This window comes from Zootermopsis nevadensis, unplaced genomic scaffold (assembly GCF_977971745.1).
Source record: "Zootermopsis nevadensis isolate Lab colony 2312 unplaced genomic scaffold, Znev_1.0 Znev_ptg000012l, whole genome shotgun sequence".
Classification (NCBI taxonomy): domain Eukaryota; kingdom Metazoa; phylum Arthropoda; class Insecta; order Blattodea; family Termopsidae; genus Zootermopsis; species Zootermopsis nevadensis.
The window spans coordinates 12226076-12249507 of record NW_028259144.1 but is presented as its reverse complement, the minus strand read 5'-3'; the positions used below and the strand labels follow the sequence as shown (position 1 = coordinate 12249507).

Sequence of the window (23432 nt, the reverse complement as noted above, 5' to 3'; positions counted from 1 at the left end):
ACAGAAGAGTCCCACTTCATAGTCGCGTGACCAAGTTTTCTCATTAAAATTCTGTGTGCTTTTCTGAACTCGTGCTTGAGTGTAACATGTTTCTCCATCGCTTATTTGATCACCCCTGGTGAAGAATAAAGATATGAGAAGTGGTTCTATTTCCCCCGCTTATTGCGTTCGTGCACGAACTTCATCGATCGATTCGTGGAACATTCCATGGATGTCTTCGTTTTGTACAATGCATCGCTAGTGGTGGATAACTTCAGCTTCGTAAATTTGTTTAATCTCAAGTGACGTCCACTTTGATGGAAGTTTCTTTCAACCCCGTCTCTGATCTACAAATGTCATTGTTACAGAAACATGAACTGCCCTTAATGAAAGAACAGAACATTCGAAGTTACATTTCAGCACTGTTATCTTTTCCTTTATTACGGTGAGTTCCAGTCTGTGCCTCGTTGCATTTTGGATTAAAATGTCTTTCTGCGTACTTAATAACGTTTTACAAAGTCAGTATTGTATCCGTCATAAAATGGCGTGTTTCAAGGCCACTGAAGGATTCCCTCCCTTACTGGGCGGAGTTAAACCATCAGTGTACCGTTGCTACTACGCGAGTCCTGAGCTGTTTTAAGATCGCCTGGACTCCGAAGTTTGTATTGAGATTTTTCTGTAACCTTGAAGCTTGAAATTCGGTGGCGGTTACTAAATTATCAGTGAGATCTCATTCAGCCATGTTTTACAAACTCACCGTTGTGTGTACCTGTTTCTTTGTTAAATTGTTGCTACCTTGATAATTGTTTACATGTATTTATATTCGTTACTGTAATACCCTGACCACCTATATCTAACTTCTGATCATCATATGTTAAATGGCATGATCGATTTATAATACCGTTTCGCTGCCACGCCGTTGTTCGGCCTTCGTTAGACACTTTTTACGAACTACGGATTCCCAAGCAAGGAATCCTTAAAATTTAAATTATCTCCGGTGTAGCATGTATCTAATGTCAGAAGATAGGGCCGGACATAGGAAACTATCTTATTAGCCCGACATGGCTTTAATTTGTACATATTCATATATTAAAAGATTTATTTTATAACATTATGTACAAACTGTATGGTTGTTTGTCTCATTACTACTTCATATATCTCTCATATTTTCTAGTTATGCGCTTCTAACCTGAGGATCTATCCAACATCATTATAAACTTACTACCTGAGCATGGTTTGAGTTTCAGTTCAGTTACCACGTACTTGAGACAATGCTGATGTTTGCTGGTGATAAGGACGCCTTCGTCCATTATATCGTGGATCCTTCTCAGTATCCATGTCTGTCTACATTTGTTTCTCCGTCGCGATATCCAGGTCTCCCTCCGCCTCCCATGTCCCAATTACCTGGAGTTTTCAAACGTTAATTCTCTAATTCAACGTTATTACTACACCTGTCACTGTCATCGCGATGCATCGCTTCTGTTCCTCTAGTGTTTGGGCCCTAACTTAATCTTCCCTAACAAGTGGTTTCGCATCACTACAACGCACACGTGACTACAATTATACCGTGCTGAGTAACTGCTCAGTAACCTTTACAACTTATTTTTACGAAATTCTCACTAAATCCTTACGATACAGCAGTTGCATAACGTTCTTCTTAATCGCAGTGATTTTAATTTGCCTGTTAACTCCTCTTCATTTTTTACTTAGCCTGTGACGTAAGTAATAAAATATGTTCTTCAGTATCATGTGGAGCATCACTATCCTATCCGCGGCCACGGTAGAAGATGCCGCACAGACCTGCTGGGTTTTTCACTGATTCGCCCTACCATTCTGATCCCGGGCGCCAAAAATTAGGGTCTTGCATGGTCTGTAACGTGGAAATTGCACGGGCACGTAAAACGCTTATTCGATTTGTGCGGCGATCGTCAGTTGAATGTTTGCTCCAGTGGAGTACATCTTTCCAATTTTCTTAGTAATAAGGAAGAAAGTATCAAGTGTGATACAACCGAAGTTATTTGCTCTTGTGGACAAAGCTTCAGTGAGCTCATAAACAGAGTAATGTCTCGTGTCTCCTCCCTTCTCATTTGAGGGTCTATTTCGTGTTGCATTGCACAGCACTCTTTTACGATTTATTTATACGAAACGATAGGCTGAGTGCCAACTAACCCATGATTCTGAGACCATGACACAAGAACTGTTTTGAATAGTGGCTTCTTCAATATGAACATTACCGTTCTAGGCTGCTAATGATAACGTTTCGTTTTTTGGACGTTTGGAGGCGAAAGTTTCAGTGAGGAGAAAGTACAGAGCTGCGAGCCGGGCAAGCGATTAGTTATTATTATTATTATTATTATTATATCCCATCTATTCACTTTATGGAGTATGTACTTCCATGTACCCGAGACAGACCTTGTCCCTAAGGTACATAGGGCAGCAGCTATTTCCGGGATCCATATTGTTTTTAGCAAGTGCCACATGTATTATAAAATATTTTACAATACATGTGACACCAAACTACTTCCTTCATTTCTTCTCTTGTCCAAGCCACTCTTGTTTTTCTTGGTTGATTTTCTTGTGAGTCTTGGGCTTGTTGGCTGTGCGTGTCCATGGTTGGCCTGCGTTGAGTCGCCTCGTTGCCGTAACCAACCTCAGCCCTTGGAGTACCTAGGCGACCTGTACTCCAGATCTTTGTTTTTCCATTCTTATTATTATTATTACTACTACTACTATTATTTAAGAGTAGTTTAGTATGGTTGAGCCGGGATAGCTCAGTCAGTATAGTGAATAGCTACTGGCTGGACAACTGGACAGAGGTTTTTCCTCTGGCCTCTGCGTCTAGACCCAGCCTCCTATCCAAAGGGTACCGGGATCCTTACCCGGGGGTAAAGCACGACCGGGGCGTGATGCTGACCAATCACTCCCATCTAGTACCGAGGTCAGAGATAAATAGGAGCTATACCTTCTCCACCCACAAGCGACCTACATGGCGTGTAGCGGGGCTGCTTTACTTATTTTTACTTAGTTTAGTACGGTTTTCTGTTTTACATAACAGCATTCAGGTCGTCACTGATAAATGTTGGTATACGAGGTGCGATCGGAAAGTTTCTAGACTGCGCCTATAAAAACCCGTACACTTATCTCAGGTATTAAATTCATCCATCACCCTCGAAGTAGTTCCCCTGGGAGTGAACACAACGATCCCAGCGCCGCTGCCAAGCCTGGAAGCATCCCTGGAAATCTTTCTTTGTCAGCCTGCCAAGCACCATCTGCGATTCTGCCTGAATCTCTTCTATCGTCTCAAATCTCCTTCTCTTTAGCTGAATTTTCATCTTTGGGAAGAGGAAGAAGTCACACGGAGCTAAATCCGGCGATCCGGCAAGATCTTTGAGCTCCTGATAAACGAGAAGTCGATTCTGCTTCTGGTTCTCAGACAGGAGCCTTGGCACAAACTTGGCTGCGATGCGTCGCATGTGGAGTTCTTCCTTTAGAATCAGCTGACAGGTCCCATAGCCTAGCCCAACAATGTCGCACAAGTCGTTGATGGTACGACGTCGATCTTCGTGAATGGCCTGCCGAATCTTCGTAACATTTTCGGGATTTGTGCTCGAAGATGGTCGTCCAGAACGCTCGTCATCATCGACAGAGGTTCGGGCATTTTTAAAACGTGAATGCTACACAAAAGTTTGTGCACGACCCATTGCGGACTCCCCAAATGCCTGCTTTAGCATTTCATAGGTTTCCGTAGCCGTTTTGGCGAGTCTTTGGCAAAATTTGATGCACACTCTTTGTTCATGAAAATCCGCCATTCCGCAATCGCAGGAGGGTCGGTGTAATGCACTACCAAAACGCCCGTAACTAAGAAACAAATGCTAATTCGATGATGCCGGCTGGCACACTGATTAACTATGAATGTAGGCCGCACCCCCCTAAAGGCAGAAGCTCGTACTACATCCGGTTCGCCCTCTATTGACACAGTCTTGAAACTTTCCGATCGCACCTCGTATAACGCACGTGTCCAGTGATGTTATGCATATATTGTGCTGCCATCTGTTCCCAACTGTTGTGAAACTGCTGTATAAACGATTTGGCCGGTAAGTATCACGAGTATCCCAGAGGACTGTCGTGGGATACTGCACTATGTAGTCTGGTAGAAACAGACCGACGTTTCAGAGGTTATTATTACATCAATCTCCAGGATGATGCTTCATATAGATTGTGATGATAAAACAACTGTACAAGTTTTCATGGTGGTCGTATTTGATTGTCGTTTCAGTAACGACGCCTGCGCTGGTAGGCATCTGTCTGGGCGCGACATTGTTCCTCGTCACTGTTGCTGCGGTCACGTGCTTTTGCTACCGTCGTCACTCGAAGCTCGTGCAAAGTGGCAAGAAGGGAGTCCGAGGAGGTCCTGAAAAACCCCTGGCTCTTCAGCAGCATCGGCGTCCCACAGCCGTGAAGAGCCCAGCGGGGTCTGCTGGGACCCACTACCTCAAGAAGAGCCCCAGTCCCACCGGAAATGCGCGTAGTCCTCCAGGGGTGCGTTATGAGTCTGTGACGTTAGTCTGATAAGAGAGTCACTGTATACCAGTTTGGAAGTACCCAGCTTGTTCAAACACATTCTTTGTGATTAAATCTAATCGATTTTTTGTTGTTATTGTAGCCGAAAACAATTTTGATTTAATCAACAGTACTGTGCCATATTGAGTCAACAAATTTTATTATTGTGATTTTTAATCAACAGTATTACATTGCGTAGTTACGACATTTCTTGTATTCACTATAGATCACATCTAATTTTATTTATTTGTGGTTTATTTAGTGCCGCTGTTACTAGCTCAGATTATAGAACGTAGAATAATAGGATAAATACGGCCTAAGGAGTAATGAATTTGGAAAGAAACTAACGCGGAATTTGTCTGGAGGAGTTGTTAGAAAATTTTGAAAAAACCAAAGCTAGGATAGTCAATACCGTGCAGGGTTCTGTACCCGAGACTTCCCGAACACGAAGAAGGGGTTTTAATTACTTAGCCGCGAAGTCTGGTACAATTAAATAGAAGAATACTTAAAATACATCATCAGAAATCTATGTTTAAGAACTTACCGTATTCCAGTGTCATCGATATGACGAAATTATTTTATCAGTTTTTAAAAACTGGCTTAAGATCTATACAACCTTCCCGACATCCGAAGGTAAATAATACAGACCAGCAATATCAACTGTTCGTGTAGCGTGAAAGTCCTGGCGCGTTATTTGAATTTGACCCTTGACCGCTACAAATGGGGCCAGTTATGTCTGAGGTCAGTAATTATTGCTTATGCGGGGTGTCTGTCTGTGTGATGACATCACCACCTGGGATGTTCCTCCCCTGGCCGCCAAGGTAAATGCAGTCACATTGAGGTAAACTCGGAAAAGAAATTTATGCTGGCTTGAAAAATGGTGTTTAAAATTGTCTCGTCTGAATGAAAATTGATACGGCTCAACAATTCTTGTAACATTCTTGCCAAATTTAATAAAAAGTGGCTTATTTGTTCTTTTATGCTCTAAGATACTATCCGCGTCATTTAACCTCGCATCTAATAGGAAGAAGAGAAGGGGAGAGTGAGGGGGGAGGAGGTTAGTATGACACGATCTGCGCGTAATACGTCGTTGCACGTAACAGAGAATGAAACCTAATGCGAATAATGTGTTTAGGTTGATGAATACGTGCTTTGCCGTCCCGTTGCATAAACTAAGCCATAACGAGCCGATAAAAAACGCCACAACGCAGTGCAGACGCCAAGTAAACTGAAACGGACAATAAAAGAACTAGCCCCTCAAGGCTTTTGGCTTTTAAAAGCAGAAACAATATATTTTACGGAAATGCACTACGAGTAACAATGTTGCACTTCATAAGAAGCTTGGAAAGGGTTCAAGAAACAAATACTTCAGTTGTATGCTCTGTGTAATCTAAATAATTGCCTTTTACTGATGAAAGTTCGTGTATAGAACATCAAGTGGTTTTGGTTATGTCAACAGCACACTTGTACCTGTAATAAATGAAAGTGGAGAGGGATAGGGATTTAAACCTCAAAGCATTTCTGCACCCAGAATTGAGAGACATTTTGTTGCCTTCGCCGACGCCTGCGTACCCACAGTGAGCTGCTATTCATATTAATGAGTCTGTCACTCGGTCCGATGCTAATCGATTGAAAGGCGGAATCCGTAGCTGATTGGTGTCAGAGTGTCGCCCTAGATTTGTATTCCAAGGGAACGATTTCTCAGTGTACGTGGTTTTCTCCAGTCCATTCGAAAAAAGTTTGAATCCATCTCTCCTGACTTTGTCTCGGATTTCCGTCCCTCTATGTCTTAGGTTCGATTCCAGTCATGCGAGTCCCTTGTATTTTTGTCTAATTATCCGAGCCCTTTGTTATTAGCACTGGAAATATCAGATAGGTGATAACACCAATATTAAAATGCAGATGCACACACGTCCTTGTATCGAAACATCTTGCCCGTCCGCACTTCCAAATGCCAGAAGGAAAACGAATGTTAAAAATACGGAGAGATTGTCAACACATCGGCAGTACACCCCTGGATCCAGTAGCTGTTATATAGTTATAATCTATAACCCAAAACTAAGCACCCCTAAAATTTTGAAAAGTCGGTGACGATGCAAGTATTTCAACATGATTTTATCCGAGATGTTCTGAACTTTCTCGGCGAAATCGATTAATAGCAGCGGACACGGGAAAAGAATCTTCTTCTAGTCCATTCAGTAGACGTAGATCCCTTTGTTATTGACGGTGTGTATGTTTGTCTTTTTCAAGTTCGGAATTTGTTGTGAGGTGAAACTAACATTATTAGAAGAAAAGAATAGAAAACATGTTCATGTTTTTATGCATTATTCTATGTAACATATGTAGCCACACGTCTCGAAGTGTTTGCATGTAGGGGAAACCCTTGAATCCGGAGCAGGAGTTCTTCTGCTGGCTGTAAGTTGCACAGAGTTAATTTTTCCCGTAGTATAGGATTTCACAAGAAGGCTACCTCTAGTCCTGACCATGAGCCATATAAATCCAATCTACATTTTCCCACCATGTTTCTTTATGATCCATTTAAATATTATCCTCTCATCTATGCCAAGGTCTATTCAGGATTTTCAGTTAGAATCTGTATGCATATTTTTTACTCTCTTATACTTGCTACATGCCTCACCCATTTGATAGACCTTAATTTATTACCCTAATCATATTTGACAAAGAACCAAATTTAGAGAAACAGATCCAATATTTTACAGCCTGGTGGATCTGGAACACCAAGTCCAACAGTAGGTCACTTGTCGCCGCCACAGTCGAGCTGCAGCCCAGTGACTGAGACGACAACTGGTGATGAAGTCCCGAAGGAAACCTTTCACACAGAGAACGAACTGCACGACAAGCCCACGACCCCATCCAAGGAGGAGATTGAAACGAATGAGAAGAACCTGGCTTGCAGTGAGAGCAGTGTTGGCAAGTTGGGACAGCTCGTCTTCAAGCTAAGGTTAGGTCATCATTGCACTGTGTAGTTTCTGGTTGTTAGTAACGTTAATCATATCAATAACAATTCAAATTATGCAGCCAGAATTTTAATCTCACCCATGTTCATGCGTTGCACAGCAATGTTACAAGCAGTGAAGGACAAATTGATTGCAGTCTTATCATCGTACGTCATTCTCTTAATACACGTTTTCCATTTACGCTTCCTGAACGTAAATAAAACGAACAGTGCAAATTTAATATTTTCATAACTATACCATAACAGTAAACAGGCAATAGAAAGAAAAGATTATTTTCAGTAACTGAATGTCAGTAGATCTATTATATCAGTAGTTTCCTTTATTCCTATTGGCATTAGTGTCGTTCATAGTGTAAACAGTTTTGTTTGTATGCATGTTTTATATTACAATAATGTATCATCAGACATTTTCATTTATATGTAATGTAATAGGATTGAATTTGGATCTTCTAAATTCCAAACACTTTTGAGTTTTATAATGTAAGTACTGTCACTTCTGTCACAATGCGATTTTTCATTATACAGTTTGGATACCACTGTAGAATTATTAGTTATTATCGTTTTTAAAACTTCGATCTCTGTTCTATATAACGTAACTGAGCATGTGGCAACTTTATATGAAGCATACAGATACGTGCAGGTAGCAGCACTAACATTATTTTTATTGAATAAATTGGTTTTATAACAGACACATTTAAAAAATACTAGTGTCACATTGCGGCAACAATAGAAACAAATCTTTACTTAAAATTAGTTGTGCATTACAACTGTTATCATTAAATAATAAAACTACTATTTTAGGTACAAGAGTGAGAAGAATGCTCTGGTGGTGAGTGTGGTGAAATGTCGTGATCTCCCAGCAAAAGATCCAAATTTGGGCAGTAGTGATCCCTATGTTAAACTTCAACTCTTACCTGACAAGCAGCATAAAGTGAAAACCCGTGTCTTACGCAAGACACATAACCCTGTATACGATGAGGACTTCACCTTCTACGGCATCAACTTCAACCAGTTGCAGGTATGTATGCATGCTGCAGCATTGTTTAATAGAATCAGAAGCATTTCTGAATTGTGGGGAGAGAGAACGTTACACTTAGCTCTCTAATAACTGGGATACTGGGAACGACCCGTTCTTCAAGTGCCTGAGCACTGCGGGTCCCAACTTTTTCATTGGATCGATCTGTAGACATTCGGTAGGACTCCTTGGACGAGGAATCGGCCCGTCGCAAGGCCTCTACCTGTACACAGGACAGCACAACACAAAAAAACGCGGGCAAACATCCATGGCTTGAGTGGGATTCGAACCCACGGTCCCAGCGGCCAAGCAGCACAAGGCCTGCGCAGCCACTGTGACCCCCAGCCCTCTAATAACACAGGACTTAAAACATGAATCAGATGTTCCTGGTATGTTTTTATTACAAATTAAAATTTACAGTTTTGGCTTCAGTGAAATATAAAAAAAGCAATGGCTTTATTTCTTTCCAATGTGAAATTGTATTCATATGAGATTGATAATGCACTACTTTTTCAGAATAATTTCTTTTGCCAGAATCACAAACACAGAAATCAGGATATAGTTACATACATGTTTATATATGTCCTGTAATGACGTTGCAGGCTTAAGGCCATCTTCATTAAATATGTTACCTGTCTGCACAGAGCATCACGTTGCACTTTGTGGTGCTGAGTTTTGACCGCTATTCTCGAGATGACATCATCGGAGAGGTGTTCTGCTCTCTGGGCACAGTTGACCTCTCCCAGGCTGAAAACCAGAACCTGACTCTGTGTCGCGAGATACATCCTAGGAGCCTCAAGGTAACTGATTACCATTTCTAGTTCTGTTTCAATTATACTAATCGTCAATGACAGCAGCTGTTGCTCAATGATGCTCTCCTGAAGCCAAAGATGGCATGCAGTATCTCTGGCCAATTTCTTGAAATTTTGAATCTTTTATCCTATGTAATCCATTCCAGTTGCCACGGAACCTTCAGACTAGCAGATTGAAGATTTCTGTCTTCTGGGTTGTTGCTCTGTGTAGTATGGTCGATGTTAACCAACGTTTCAGAGGTCATACTGCCTCCGTCATCAGGGCGATGAATCTACAGAGCGCAAGAACCCAGAAGACAGAATCTTCTTACTCACCGCTGTGAAAACCTCAAATCTTACATAGCAGATTGAAATGTAAACTTTAAGAAAACAAGATATTTATCATGCTTATTTCATTCAATAACAACAACACCAAAACTATGAAAGAAGTTCATTTCAGTATGATTCTGGAAAATCCTCTTATCTGGGTTTGGGCACTCTTTTCCTTTGCAGCATTTTACAGAAAGTTCTCCAAATGTCCTCCCCTCCATAAGCTTTGACGCAGCGCTGAGCGCAGACTGCCGAACGCATTCAAACTTGTTTTAGTATACCCATAGTTGCCCAAGATTTCTCAAACTGTAAAGTTGAAATATGGTGAGGCACCATCATCCATAAACCTTATGTGTTCTGACAGCTGACAGAAGGTCATCTAATAGCACGGGCAAATAATTCTCTAATAAATTCTTATAACTGTTTCCTGTTGGTGTTGTGGTGAACTTTCTCCATAGTTGTGGCGTGTATAACTCACCATCAAACTTCAGCCACACTTTTAAGTCGTAATCTGAAAAGACTTGAAAATCACAATCAATGCCTTTGAGTAGTAGGCATTCTTTGTTATGTTCTTATGAAAGAATTAAACAAAGAGTAACTTTCACACAACTCAACTACTACTACTACTACTACATCTTCTTCTTCTTCCTCCTTCTTCTCCTCCTCCTCCTCCTCCTCCATTCGGTCCTATCCTCTGTTAGGTCCGTCTGTCCGAGGCTTCGATTGAGGTTTTGAAACATCTTCCTTTTTACGGTGCAAGGTTGTTAGCCTTGCGACCAACCCCCAACCTGGAGGGCCAGGGTACCTGTCTTTGTCTGACCTCTCCCCCTCGACCAATCTGGCTAGGGAGACCCCACCAGTAGCTATGCTACCGCCAGCATAGCTCTTGGGGTCACTGAGGTACTCAAGCCCCACCACCACAACAAGGTGCAGGTACCATTAAGTGAGGCAACTACTGTTAGTAGTTGTAAATATGACAAGTCATACTAGAGAGTATTTTGTTGTGCGGATAAATAACAGTATATTTTCTGTGGTTTCTTAGTTATTTGTATTCATTTTGTTCAAAACTGATTGATCTTAAGGCATACGATTTAAAGTGTAAAAAAGTGTGAAAATGTTTTGGCATAATGAATGTTACACTTCATTGCTGTAGTTCATACATGAAATGTGGTTTTCTTGAAAGCTGAAATCTTCCTCTTTACCCCCCCCCCCCCCCCCCCCATTTCCCAAATAAAATGTAGCTTTAAAATAACATGCTATGATTTTTTATGCCAGTAAACATTTTTACACAAAATGGCTTGGCAGTCTTAGGGTGTAGTCTCATGTACTGGCTTAACCACTAAGAGATTTAAGATAATATCTGTTCATATTGCACCCCCAACTGACTTTTACACCCCGCACTGAATAACGTAACATGTTAATAATTGTCTTTATTGTGTGATCTTATCTGAGAGTCAGCATAACGCTTTTATGTAAATGCTTACAGTTTAGTATATATATGTGGAACCAGAAAGATAATTTTTCATGTGGTACAAACCAAGTACAAGAATTTCAAATAGTAGAATGCTATACTTTTGTCACAGATCCGCGCACAGGGCCGCGGTGAACTACTGGTGTCATTATGCTGGCAGCCTGCGGCAAACAGGCTTACAGTCGTCGTGCTCAAGGCTCGCAATCTGCCGAAGATGGACGTCACTGGATTAGCAGGTAAGGCTAGGCAGCTGTTTCAATATGGCAGCTTCAGTTCTTATCATGTTTATACCACGTTGTATGGACTTCTTTTGAATTACCTGCTAGGACATATATTGTTTTACTACTATCAAACATTTTTTTAAGGTGATTACGAGGTCAGAATTTCAAGTAGTCATAACTGCTCATTTTATATCAATAATTCTAATTAATCTCTATTACCATTATCACCAATATCATTATCATCTCGTACAAAACAAAAATAAAGTGCCAGTGAATTACGTATGTCTTTATGTTGTACCTAACTTTTTAATAACTTCAATTCTTTACCAGCGACAAAAAGCAGTGTTGCCTTCGTGTGATTTCAGATCCGTATGTGAAGATGTACCTGTTGTACAATAGCCAGCGAATAGCCAAGAAGAAGACGCATGTGAAGAAACGGACATTGAATCCTGTGTTCAATGAATCATTTGTGTTTGACATCCCTGTGGGTGCTGAGGGTCTAGACAATGTGAGCCTTGAATTCCTGCTGCTTGACTGGGATCGAGTCACAAAGAATGAGGTAATAAGACATAACGTAATCTTGTAAGTTACAAGAAGGTTTGTCAACATGTTTGAGGTTGAAAATTGTGAGGAAGCTAAACACACTGAGAAACAAACTCACATCAGAGTGAAGAAGGTGTCAAAGACTGTTGATAATGCCAGTTTAACCCCGCCAACAGCAGTTTGATAATTTGTAAAAAAAAAAGGTAACATGAAAACAACCAGTGAATTTAAGGTTTTCTTTTGTAGAAGCCTTTCCTGTAAATTTGTGGACAGCGCTCTTGTTCCCAGTCTGATAGGCAGACCCCACTGTGCGGCTGGTTGCAATTGCTACTGCTGTTATTCTTGCTATTGTCGTTCTTATTATTTATGCTGAGCTAGTGATGGTTGTAGTTCTGTTTCTTCACCAATTTGTCTCCATCGCCAGCAGTTTGACAATTCCTGCAAGAAAACAAAAATAACATAAAAAAATCCAATGTACTTAAAATGATTTTCTTTCTATGGAAAGCTCCTGTATTGAGAGCAATACTGTTGTTCCCCATCCTAGCTGGCAGATGTCACTGTGAGGCTGGTTTTGGTTATTGTCCTCCTTTCTTATGCTTCTTCTTGCTGCTGCGCTGTGACAGTTAAGGTTACGGTTCAACTTCTAAAATTCTCTCCCTTTGTTCCTGGAATAACTGCAATTCTTATGAAACCAGATTGCATATGGAAACTGCTGTCACATTCCAAAAATAATTGATTTTCTCAGGGTGGAGTGTCTTGTTTGAAACCATGAATTGAAATAATGGACAAGCATAATGGATGGACAACTTCCATCAGAGGGGAAGTAAAGCTGTCAGTCCCATGTTGTAGATTTATAGCATGTAAAAGAACCTTACGAGCATGATACAAGATGTTTTGTAAGCAAAATTCAGCGGCCATTTCTCACCAAAGTCTCTCCTGATTCACTACTAGATGGCTCTAGCAGACAAATCAGGATTGAGTAGAAATTGTGCAGAGGCAGTGGGCTTGTCACTCACTACTCATAAATGCACGCATTAAAGACAAAGAAACCTCCCGAATGGGAGGAGGCCAAGGCTCAACTTTGGCCTGTTGCACCATAGGAGAAGAAGATGTGAAGTGACAGCTTGAAGAACAGTTCCAAAGTGATGATGTAAACTCTTGTGAACAATGTGTAATTTCTTTGTTGCACGCAGGTTTTTAGAAAGATACATTGTTTTATTGAAAAACATAGCATAACTATGGGATTTAAATTGGACCTGCAGAGGATATGGGGGTTAAAAGTATGGCACTTTAAATTTTAAGACCACAATCTATGAGTGATGCACTTGACTTATAATCACATGTTTCAGGTAATTGGACGATTGGAGCTGGGAGCAGCCAAGAGTACAGGATCTGCATTGCATCACTGGAATGAGGTGTGCAACTCCCCTCGGCGTCAAATTGCGGAGTGGCACAAGCTGCGAGAGTAACTACCTTTAGTGACAATATTATTATGTAGAACATCTCTATGGTTCCCATCATCTGTAATAAATACTCTTGAAGTAATTTAATATATATTGCTTGCGAATCATGTGGTCTTGTAAGATTATCTCACAAAATACCTGAGTTTGTAAATGATTCAAAATGTGAAGACTGGACCTACATGTGTATATAAGACTTGACTGACTAGTTTGTTTCCAGAGCAAAATATTAGACCAAGTAAAAACCCATGAATATTCAATACAGTGGTTGGGCATGGGCCCTTTTGTAAATAGTGTTTGTACCATGACCTTGCCTTCTTAGCCCTCTTCCTACTCAGGACTAGTTCTGGTAATTCTAACCTATGACTGAGCTTTTGTAGTGACGAGTACACTTTTACAGAATGTTTGTGAGTGATATGTATATGTTATAGGCTTCAAAACTGCTAAGCTGCATTTCCTGTGCTTTTAAAAACATAAAAGCTGCTTTTAAAAATGATGCGTGTATGAGCAAATATCCTCGATAGATTTAAGTTTTTGGCTTTTTATGATTGCAGTCATGATTCATAATTTTGGATGGTGAAAGAGAGAAATATTTTAGTGGGAACATTGATGTATAAAGTAGCATAATCATAACCAGAACCAACCCTGTATGCTTTAAACATCACGTCAAGCTTTCCATCTGCTGATACCCTTTACGTAATAATGTTGGTGTATGTATTAATATTGTACTACAGTACTCAACAACAGGTGTTGGAAGAACCCATTTTGTGACAGTGGAAACAAATGAGTTTTGCTATGTGTTACTTATACATGTAGGTCTTGAAGAGAATTGTAATAAGAACCAAAGAAATGAACTCACCATCCCAGTTTTTTCTATTTAATTTGTTTGATTTAGTAGAAAGAATATGTTTATAAAATTAAACATTCCATGCAGAAAACCAAGGACTTACAGATAAACAGAATGGAGATTGTTGATATTTTTATTCTGTTTTAAACATTTTTAAAAATTGTGATTATATGTTGATATTCTCTTTAATGTCTTGAGTTCACTGCAAGTTATTTTGTGCTTGAGGCACACTTCTAAGTTCACTGTGTAAAACACAAGGTTGTATAAAATGCTGTAATTGTATTACAGTGAAACCTCTATCCATCGTTCCCGGAACTATCGTTTTCCCGGATGCATCGTCCGTTTTGTTCGGTCCCGAATACATCCCATATAAAATAATGTTACATTTTCCCGCTTCTATCGTTCCTCGAACTATCGTTTTATCGCATCGATCGTTCAAAAATCTTAGTCCCGGCCCACAATTTTCCCGCAATGATCGTTTCTGAGAATTTAAAATGCTGGGTTTAGAGATAAATTAATACCGAAAGACGCATAATGTTTTTGGAATACACAGTAGCGGTAACCAGCACATTCTTTTGGAATGAGGGTCAGCGGTGCAGGGGTGATGGTTGGAGTGAATGGCGGTGCTCATTGTCAGAAATTTTACGATTTTAATTAGGGTGCACTCATATTTCGTTCCAGCGATGCCAGATGGCATGTGCAGTGTGAATTTCTTCACAAATGCTTTTATTACAAGTACAAAGGAAAGGCTGGCGGCACTTTTCAATCTTCTGGTTCATCTCGTTTCCAGCGGTTCAGGGTCTTCTACAGCTACGTTTCGTTGAGTTCGGCAGTAATAGTATTTCCATTCTTCCTGTTATTGTCCGCAAAGGGGGTTGGAGCGGTGAGGAAGAGGAAGACGACGAATGCGAGCCCGAAGCTTTGCCGAGTTTTGCCAAAGCACTCGCTGCATTGGCGAAAGTGAAGTCGTTCTTTTATGCGCTTAATATAGTGAACGTGACGAAGAAAACATTTTGAACGTGGAAAGTGCTCTGTTTGGTCTAAAACGTAAAGTTTCGACAAACCAGTTGACCATTAAAGACTTTTTTGGTAAAAAGAAGTAACTTTGAAAGAGAAACATCGTTTTTTTTTAAATTTTTAATGCTTTCCCGCATCTATCGTTTTCCCGCATTCATCGTTTTTATTTCCCACCCCCTTCGAAAACGATGCATCGAGGTTTCACTGTATTACCATCAACACAATTAACAGTTAAAACTATAAAGTAGTGTTCTTCATTGGTGCTGACATGTGTATCAGGCCAATTTAGTTACATGGATCACTTTGTACAAATTATTCTTCTTTTATGGCTGTCCGGTCCGTATTCGGTCCATGACTTCCTCAATTCTCCTCTTCCATTCGGTCCTATCTTCCGCTGCTCTGTTAGGTCCATCTGTCCCGAGGCTTTGATTGAGGTTTAGAAACATTTTCCTTTGTAGAAATACATTGTCTAAATTCTTAGTAAATCCAAGTAATTCTGTGATATAAATTCATCACATAATGTTGAACAGCATACAGATAAAAAAATTCTTATAGTATTTTAAATCCTATATGTATGTTAATCTATATTTTATTAAATCTGTATTTCTTCTGAATCGTCTGGTGTACTGCGGGGTTGGGGGGATTATTTCCATTGCAGATTATATGAAGGTTGTGTTGTGGCTGTGTGCATGTTGATGTTTTGATATTTGTGTTATTATATTGTCAGTTGTGTTACGTACTTGTAATTATAACCTATATTACTAAAGGCTTCATGTGTAAATGCACTTTGTGGAATAATAAGTGAATTTGTGGCAGGTTACTTACTTGAGCAATGCTGTTGTATTGTGCCTGTCCTGAGCATTTATTGTTGTCAACTGACATATTATGCGTACTGCTCAGCATGCGCACATGTTGCTCTTTCTTTTCCTAATTGTAAATAAATTAGAAAATGGAATTTTCACTTTCTGCATGCATTTTTCAGAATAATTCCATCTATTTTTCTGCTTTTATAATTGTAAAATCTCTCTAAGTAGTCGTAAAATTGGCTTTTTTGTAGTCTGTAATATGACCATTGTCTTGTATGGGTTCATATTTATGCTACTGTCTAGTATATGCTGGGAAATTTTTGAATCTGATTTGTTACATTTGATTGCTTTGATATGTTTGTTATATTTTTTATATGCATCCAGCTTAACTAACATGTTAACTGGTATATTCACTGTTTTCGTGTGGGTCTGTTTGTTGATATGGTTTTGTAGTTTTGCATAGATGGTTTTGGTAGTCTCATAGGCTATCTTCAAATTAACTTTTATGCTTATTTATTTCTGAGTATGTCAATGGCCATCAGCAACCGACAACAGAGGAATATTGTACACTCCCGTCTGAAAGTAATCTGCTTCTGTGATTTCTTTCGTCAGGAATCCTGTTCCTTGATCAAAGCTGCCCTGGCCCACAAGCATGCCATGCATTTGTGGGGAGGGGGTGTCATCCTTGTTCCTCACCTGCCTGACACCCGTTCTATACAGTATCACCCTCCTAGGAGACCAAGGCACAGGACCAAGCTCAGACTTGCACACATATCACTGGGCAAAATTGCCTCACTCAGGTCAAGCTCACTGGTGCAGCCCTGTCTTACCACACCTCAGTCCTCAGAGCCAATCCCTATCCTGAAAAGGTAAGATAAAAATGTTGACATAACATACTAATTAAATTTGCCAGATGCTGATACTTTGTATCAAAACATGTCATCACCGATGAAGTAGAATATTTTATAGTTTCAACTATTAGTTATGTTGGTGGTAATAGTATAAAATGCAATGTTAAAAGAACATAACTGAAGAATTGTGTTATAAGAGCATAAAATTCTGTTCTGTATCTGAAAGTATGTACACGCGCGCACACAAACTTATACACTTCAGTAAAGCTGACAAATTCACATTGTTATGAAAAGGGAACATATCAAAGTTTACTGGCAGACAGGTCATGGTAGACTCCAAATAATTGTAGGATTTTGCAAAAATACATGGTCACTTGGAGAATGTTGTTCATATTCAAAAGTAGAGTGTTGTAGCTTCATCTTTCTTATATATGTGTGTGCGTGCACATACACGCGTGTGTATTTATGAATAGTGATGGTTTTCCCTTGTTGGGTTTCTGAACATTATCCCACTTTTTAATTCACATTTTCTGTTTTAAAATATCCCTGACAGTAAAAATCTCCAACTAAGCGGCCATAAACATGTTCAATTCGAAGGCTTTGAGAAAACTGTCATAAAAATTTTATAAAATTTTCCACTGATATTTAGTATCAAGGGCTGGACATTGATTGGTCATTTGATATTTTAAAAATAAATGCACAATAGACTTTTATTATCATGGTGCTCACCCATTTCTATTTTAACATTCTTGGTGCAACATGTTTCTTGCATTACTGTTATTTTGAAATATCAAATATGGGAAGCCCAGAAATATTATCACACTGGAAAAAACCCTGTATTATGAATAAACATAGCAACACAAATAAAAACTGCTACATTACTGTTTGCTTTTCCACAGTATGACACTATTATAATTTTTGCTTACTGCTATTTTTGTGCTGTAGGTAAGGGATAAAGGCACAAAAACTGTGGTAATATTATTCTGGTATACCTTGTACATAAATACCCAAAGAGCCAGTGCTTCAAAGCAGGACATCTCTTGTAAGATTTGAGGTTTTCACAGCAGTGAGTATGAAGATTTCTGTCTTCTGGGTTGTTGCGCTGTGTGGTCGATGGTTACCAATGTTTCAGAGGTCATACTGCCTCCGTCATCAACGCAACAACCCAGAAGACTCAAATCTCCAGGACATCTCTTGTGTAATATGGAACCATTCCAGTAATCCTCTTCACTAACGGACAGAAATATATCTTGCATGAATGAATTATTAAACATCATCTACTGGTATTCATGTGCTATTCTGTAGGATCTCCAATGGCCCCATTTGAAATGAGACTCACTAACTCAGAACTTCTAGTTATTAACCGAGTGCATACATGTCATTTGCTATAAAATCTCTTTCGGCATTGGGCATAAATTGGAAGTTCAGTGGGTTGACTTTGAGAATATAAAAGAATTAAGTGTGTAGGAATGTGAAGTGGATTCAACTGTCTTCGGTTATTGTAGTAATGACACTGAACAGGTTCTGTTGTTCTGTTACCGGAAAGTTAGTGTTGCTCTTAGGTGTTCTGGAACCTGAGGCCAGTCCCAGGAAATGCAACCTTTCTCCAGATGAATCAAGAAAGAATAACAGTTTTCAGCTGTAATTGCAAGTCTGGTTTGGATATATTACTACTGTTGCCATAGTAATTTGATTTTGAAAATGTAGGTTTTTTGTAACTGATACTGTTTAGAATAAGAACGTAAACTGTAACAAATTTTAAAATTAAAATACGGGTTATTCATATTGTAGAACTACTTACAGCCCTATATGTTTGGGCTTTAGCAGATAAAAATATTTGTTACACCATTACCTAAAAGTGGACAAAACAACAAAACCTGTGGAGTACACAGAGAGTCCAGATTAACAGATATGTGCATATAAATGAAGTTACGAAAATTAATTTATGTGTGTGTGAAGCAGTTGTCACTCTCTGAAAACAATTTCATTAGCAGAGCATGTAGAAGTTGTATTGATACTGTTGCTCCTTGAAAAATACTACTTACAAGGAAGGCAGAATAAGCATTCAATTGAACTGTTATTTATTAATGTTGTTTTATACTTTGTTTTATGAGTGGTATTATAACATTATTGCTCTCGGTTATTATTCACATTAAATGTTCTTCTTAATTATGGATTAAATAGGCTACTGCAGACTCAACTGGGAATTCAGTCACCTGTCATAACGTTGTGTCTGTGGAAAATCGAGTTCTTAAAAATACGAATAAACTTTTGGAATACGATTTGTTTGTAACTTGTAGAAAATCTGTACTGAAATTGTGCTACTATGACAGTAAGAGTGAAAATAAGCACAAAACATCAGTGTTTGGATATGAGCTGATACAACACTACTCCATAATGGCATTCAGGAGAGTGAGTGGGGAGGAATGGCACTTTTAGGATCTTCTGATGTTTGTAATATAAAACTTTAAATATCAGACAAACATTTAATGAAGTCTAAATCTTCTGTCATACTTAGTTTTCACAACGGGGTTTTAGATAAGATATATCCATGTGCACGTAGAGAAAACATCAGATTTATCTCCATTATTTTAAGCCAACTTTCACATCTCAACAAATTCATTATGCATTCTATTTTATAACTTTGCATTAACAAGTAATGCTTGTGTTCACACTGTGTTTCCTTTCTTCCTTAAACAAAAGGAATAATGAACATTTCTCTTGGAGTATTATACAGCACTTTAAGAAAAAGGAAATTCAATAGTTCTGAGTGACTTTATTCACATGATTGTATAGTAATTTCATTTTGGAAGTTATTTACTAATATAGCGTATATGGTTATTTATATATATAAGGGGGACACTGCACAGGTTGCAAATAGGAACACCTACTGTAGAGATTAGAATTGTGGAAACAACAAATTCTACTAGTACAGGCAGCTGAAATTTGTTTCCTCGGAGCAGTCGTAATATGAGTACTAACACTATAATTAAATAAGTGACAATAATAACAAAGGATGAGTACTACTGAACATTATTATTATAAATATGAAGTATTGTACGAAGTGATTTAAACATGTAGAAAGGACGTTAAAATTCACCATGAAATATAACCATAGATCAATAGAAAGATGGAAATATAGTTGGTAAAGGAACTGTAAAATAGGGATATCATAACTAGACTGAGATTTGAATGGGACAGTGTGTAGTCACAACCAACAATGTGTACTCCTGGAGATCACCTTACCATATTCAAAATTCTCAGAATGCTTTTGTTTTAACGAATTGGACTACTAATTTATGCCTTAGTCAGTTATATGGTTTTTCCAACATACTCCTTGTTCAGTGAAGCAGATTTCTAGAAAATTTTAGGTTTCCATTCATCATTTAAAATTTACTCCATTAAGGAAAATGACATCTATAAGAGAGAGGGGGCATTTTACACTTCTACTCTTGCCCAGCACTCACTGAAATCTGATGTGTTGAGAATGATCCTGAAAGCTGAAAATTAAATTGATTATGTACTGATATATGGCCTGGTCGACGGCTTCTTTAAGTTACAAGTTACCAGACAACCCACAAGGCCGTGTTGCTTTATTTCTCTCTCACTCTGTTAATGCATTCATCAGCATATCCATACACTGTGTAGAAAAATTAACGATACCATGCTCAAAAAACTTCATGTTATTATGTATAAAATATTAATAATGGAACTAAAGATGTTCTGTACAGAAAAAATTATGCTTCCAAGATGTGAGCTGCTACAGATTTTCCAGTGACTGTTTATCAAAACAATACTTAATCATATGTACTACACATACTTTTAATGACCATTCCACAGTAAGTCAAACACTGGCCTGTATTTAAAAATATGTTGCACATGTCTCTAATCAGCTGCTTTCAGCTTCTAATATGGGGGACACAACTCTACCTGAAACTGTCTATAAATAATAAATAATTTTCAAAATGCTTTGTTTCTTAGTATGAAACTAGTACAGAGACTGACCATCCTAAATGAAATTTTTAATGATTTCCCTCAATCCCGTTCTTTCACATCCATTGTAATTCATTCAGTCACCCTACTTTTTTACAAAAACTAACCTATGCAGTTACAAAAGTGTAAAATTAATCAAGAACCACAAACTTCTCCAGCCTTGGAATAACATAAGGTTGAATCTAAGCCACTCTTTAGAACACTATGGACTCCCATTACTCTGAAAATTGTTTTTTGTCTATCATTTGTATTGAAAGAAATAATACTGGTTAGTACCGAACCCAGAACTTCTTGATTACCTTCTGTCATGGTTTATACATGTCAAGTGGGACTGAGATCAGAGATACTGCAGGCTTCAACACACTCTGCATTGCAGCACAGTCACATGAAATATTTATTCTTTCTAAACCTTAGTATATGTGAATAAAAATATATTTTAGGTTAGAATGATCTTAAGCACCTTACCATGAAGGTGCAGATAAACACTAACCCTTGTCTGCTGTGTGACACAGCTTATCAATTATTCAGCCGTCCATGTGACACACTAGCTCACAGCTAAATTGTTAAACCTGGAGCTAAAGTTTGGCCAGCAGCCTAATGACACTGGATTTAAACCCCTATTTCTGTATGATAAAGGTTAACATATTAAACCATCAAACAAATATAAAAAAAGGTAACCAAAAGTAAACATATTTTGAGAACTTAACAATCACAGTAATATTATAATTTTGATATTAGACAAATCTTAACAATTTTGCCTGTTTGTTTATCACAATATTAGAACTGGATACCATCCATTATGGCATAGATGCAGAAATATTCAGAACACTGCAGTAGTTTTTGTTAGTTTTCCTCTGTTACGAAACAACTTTAGGTACGCATTTAATACTATTCTAATGCTAACAGCAATTGAAGAAAGATTAAACAGGTAAAAATACATTTTTAGCCCACAGTTGTCTGCACCTTACCATACTTGAGGCATGAATATCATTATTACAGTTTAGGGGATTATTACTGTATTATTATTATTACTGTTGAAGTGATTTAGTAGAGGCCATAAGTTTTAACAAACATTCCTGATACATATCTTCAAAAATTTTATTTTTACGATTTTACAAACCATAAGGCATGAAAGCATAAGAAGCACTACAGATTGTGCAAGATATGAATGGGAGATAAAATGCATGCTAGACCATAGTACATACAGAGTGGGTGGCAGACTGTTACAACAAAGATTTGTAATGCATTATTCATCAAGTGTTTATATACAAAACAGTGCAAAAGTATTCCACAAGAACTTTTGCGTAGCATCATAATGCGTATACTCATTTATAAAGATGAACTACTTAGGTCATATAAACATAGTCATTTTGTCAGAGATGTGTTTTGAAGTGTGTGAATATATCATGAATATCATTGCTTGTGTTCTTTACTTTATTTAGTGCAGTCCTATATGTGTACTGACCACTAACGTAATGACCATGTAAGTTATGGAGTACTGTGTTATCAAAATCACTGAGTATTTATAACTGTTTTAAGGTAATATTTATATATGTCAATTGACATCTTAAAAATCCACTTGTAAAATACTGTTTATGTAGGATTTGAGGTTTTGACGGCGGTAAGTCTGAAGATGGCTGTCTTCTGGGTTGTTGCGCCATGTGGTTTGGTAGAAGTTTGCGAGACTACACGGCACAACAACTCAGAAGACAGCCATCTTCAAAATATTGTTTCATTGTACACAAGGATATCACCTTTCAGAACCAGATTGCTATAAAACTGTTTTTGAGGTATGTAAGTTTGACAGTTACTTGAAGAGAAAAAGACTGATGTAAGTTTGGTTCATATTAGATTTAAACGAAGACAGCAAACTAAACCCTGTAATTTCTAACCCTTCCAGTGCACTATGCAAGGCTGTCAAATTAATTTCTTTGGTGAATAAACAGCTATATTATATTCACTGTTATAATTAATTACTCATCCATATTAAATGTATACTGTTTCATAAGGAAATTATTATTTGCATGATAATGTTATAAATATAAAATTGGATTACCAATTTCCACAAACACACTGACAATTGCAATTTTATTATTTAAGAATTCTGCACAATTTCTATGTAAGTGCTGCTTCCCAGGCTTAATTAATTTCCTTATTATTTCTAAAGTAGAACAATTTTCTGGTTGCTTTATTTCTGTGGGTTGGCCTCGCTACATCTACCTTGAAGTTGTAATGTTCATTGAACAAAATCTAATAAGACTGGCAACCATAACCAAAATGGATATGTCTGAATATGTTTGTATCACGTTAAACATTTTAGGGCATATGACCTGTCTTACCATAACTGCATCATATTAGAAATTCACTTAATGTTTATTGTCATGCATCACAACTTACATGCAATCAATTTTTATGTTGTATGTCCAAGAACTTTGAGATTTTCTCTGAATTTGTTTTCATATTTATTTAGAAAACTAGGATATTAATACATCACAACAGTATCTACCAAAAATGGAATCAAGATGATGTTCTACAGCAAGATGTGACAATATAATATAATTTATAGTAAAA

The 23432-nt window shown here is 38.2% G+C and overlaps 1 protein-coding gene across 3 annotated transcripts in view; it reads left to right on the top strand.

The window, feature by feature from the left end:
- Syt4 (Synaptotagmin 4) overlaps positions 1 to 22817 on the top strand; it is a 94318-nt gene extending 71501 nt beyond the window's left edge. For all 3 annotated transcript variants that reach the window (XM_087347947.1, XM_087347948.1, XM_087347946.1), the window contains 7 exons: positions 4256 to 4518; positions 7260 to 7501; positions 8318 to 8534; positions 9176 to 9331; positions 11236 to 11359; positions 11710 to 11903; positions 13237 to 22817. In XM_087347947.1, the coding sequence (XP_087204073.1) occupies positions 4256 to 4518; positions 7260 to 7501; positions 8318 to 8534; positions 9176 to 9331; positions 11236 to 11359; positions 11710 to 11903; positions 13237 to 13356 (1316 nt within the window). In that variant the 3' untranslated portion in view covers positions 13357 to 22817. The remainder of the gene's footprint in view (positions 1 to 4255; positions 4519 to 7259; positions 7502 to 8317; positions 8535 to 9175; positions 9332 to 11235; positions 11360 to 11709; positions 11904 to 13236) is intronic.
- Positions 22818 to 23432: the final 615 nt, after the last annotated feature.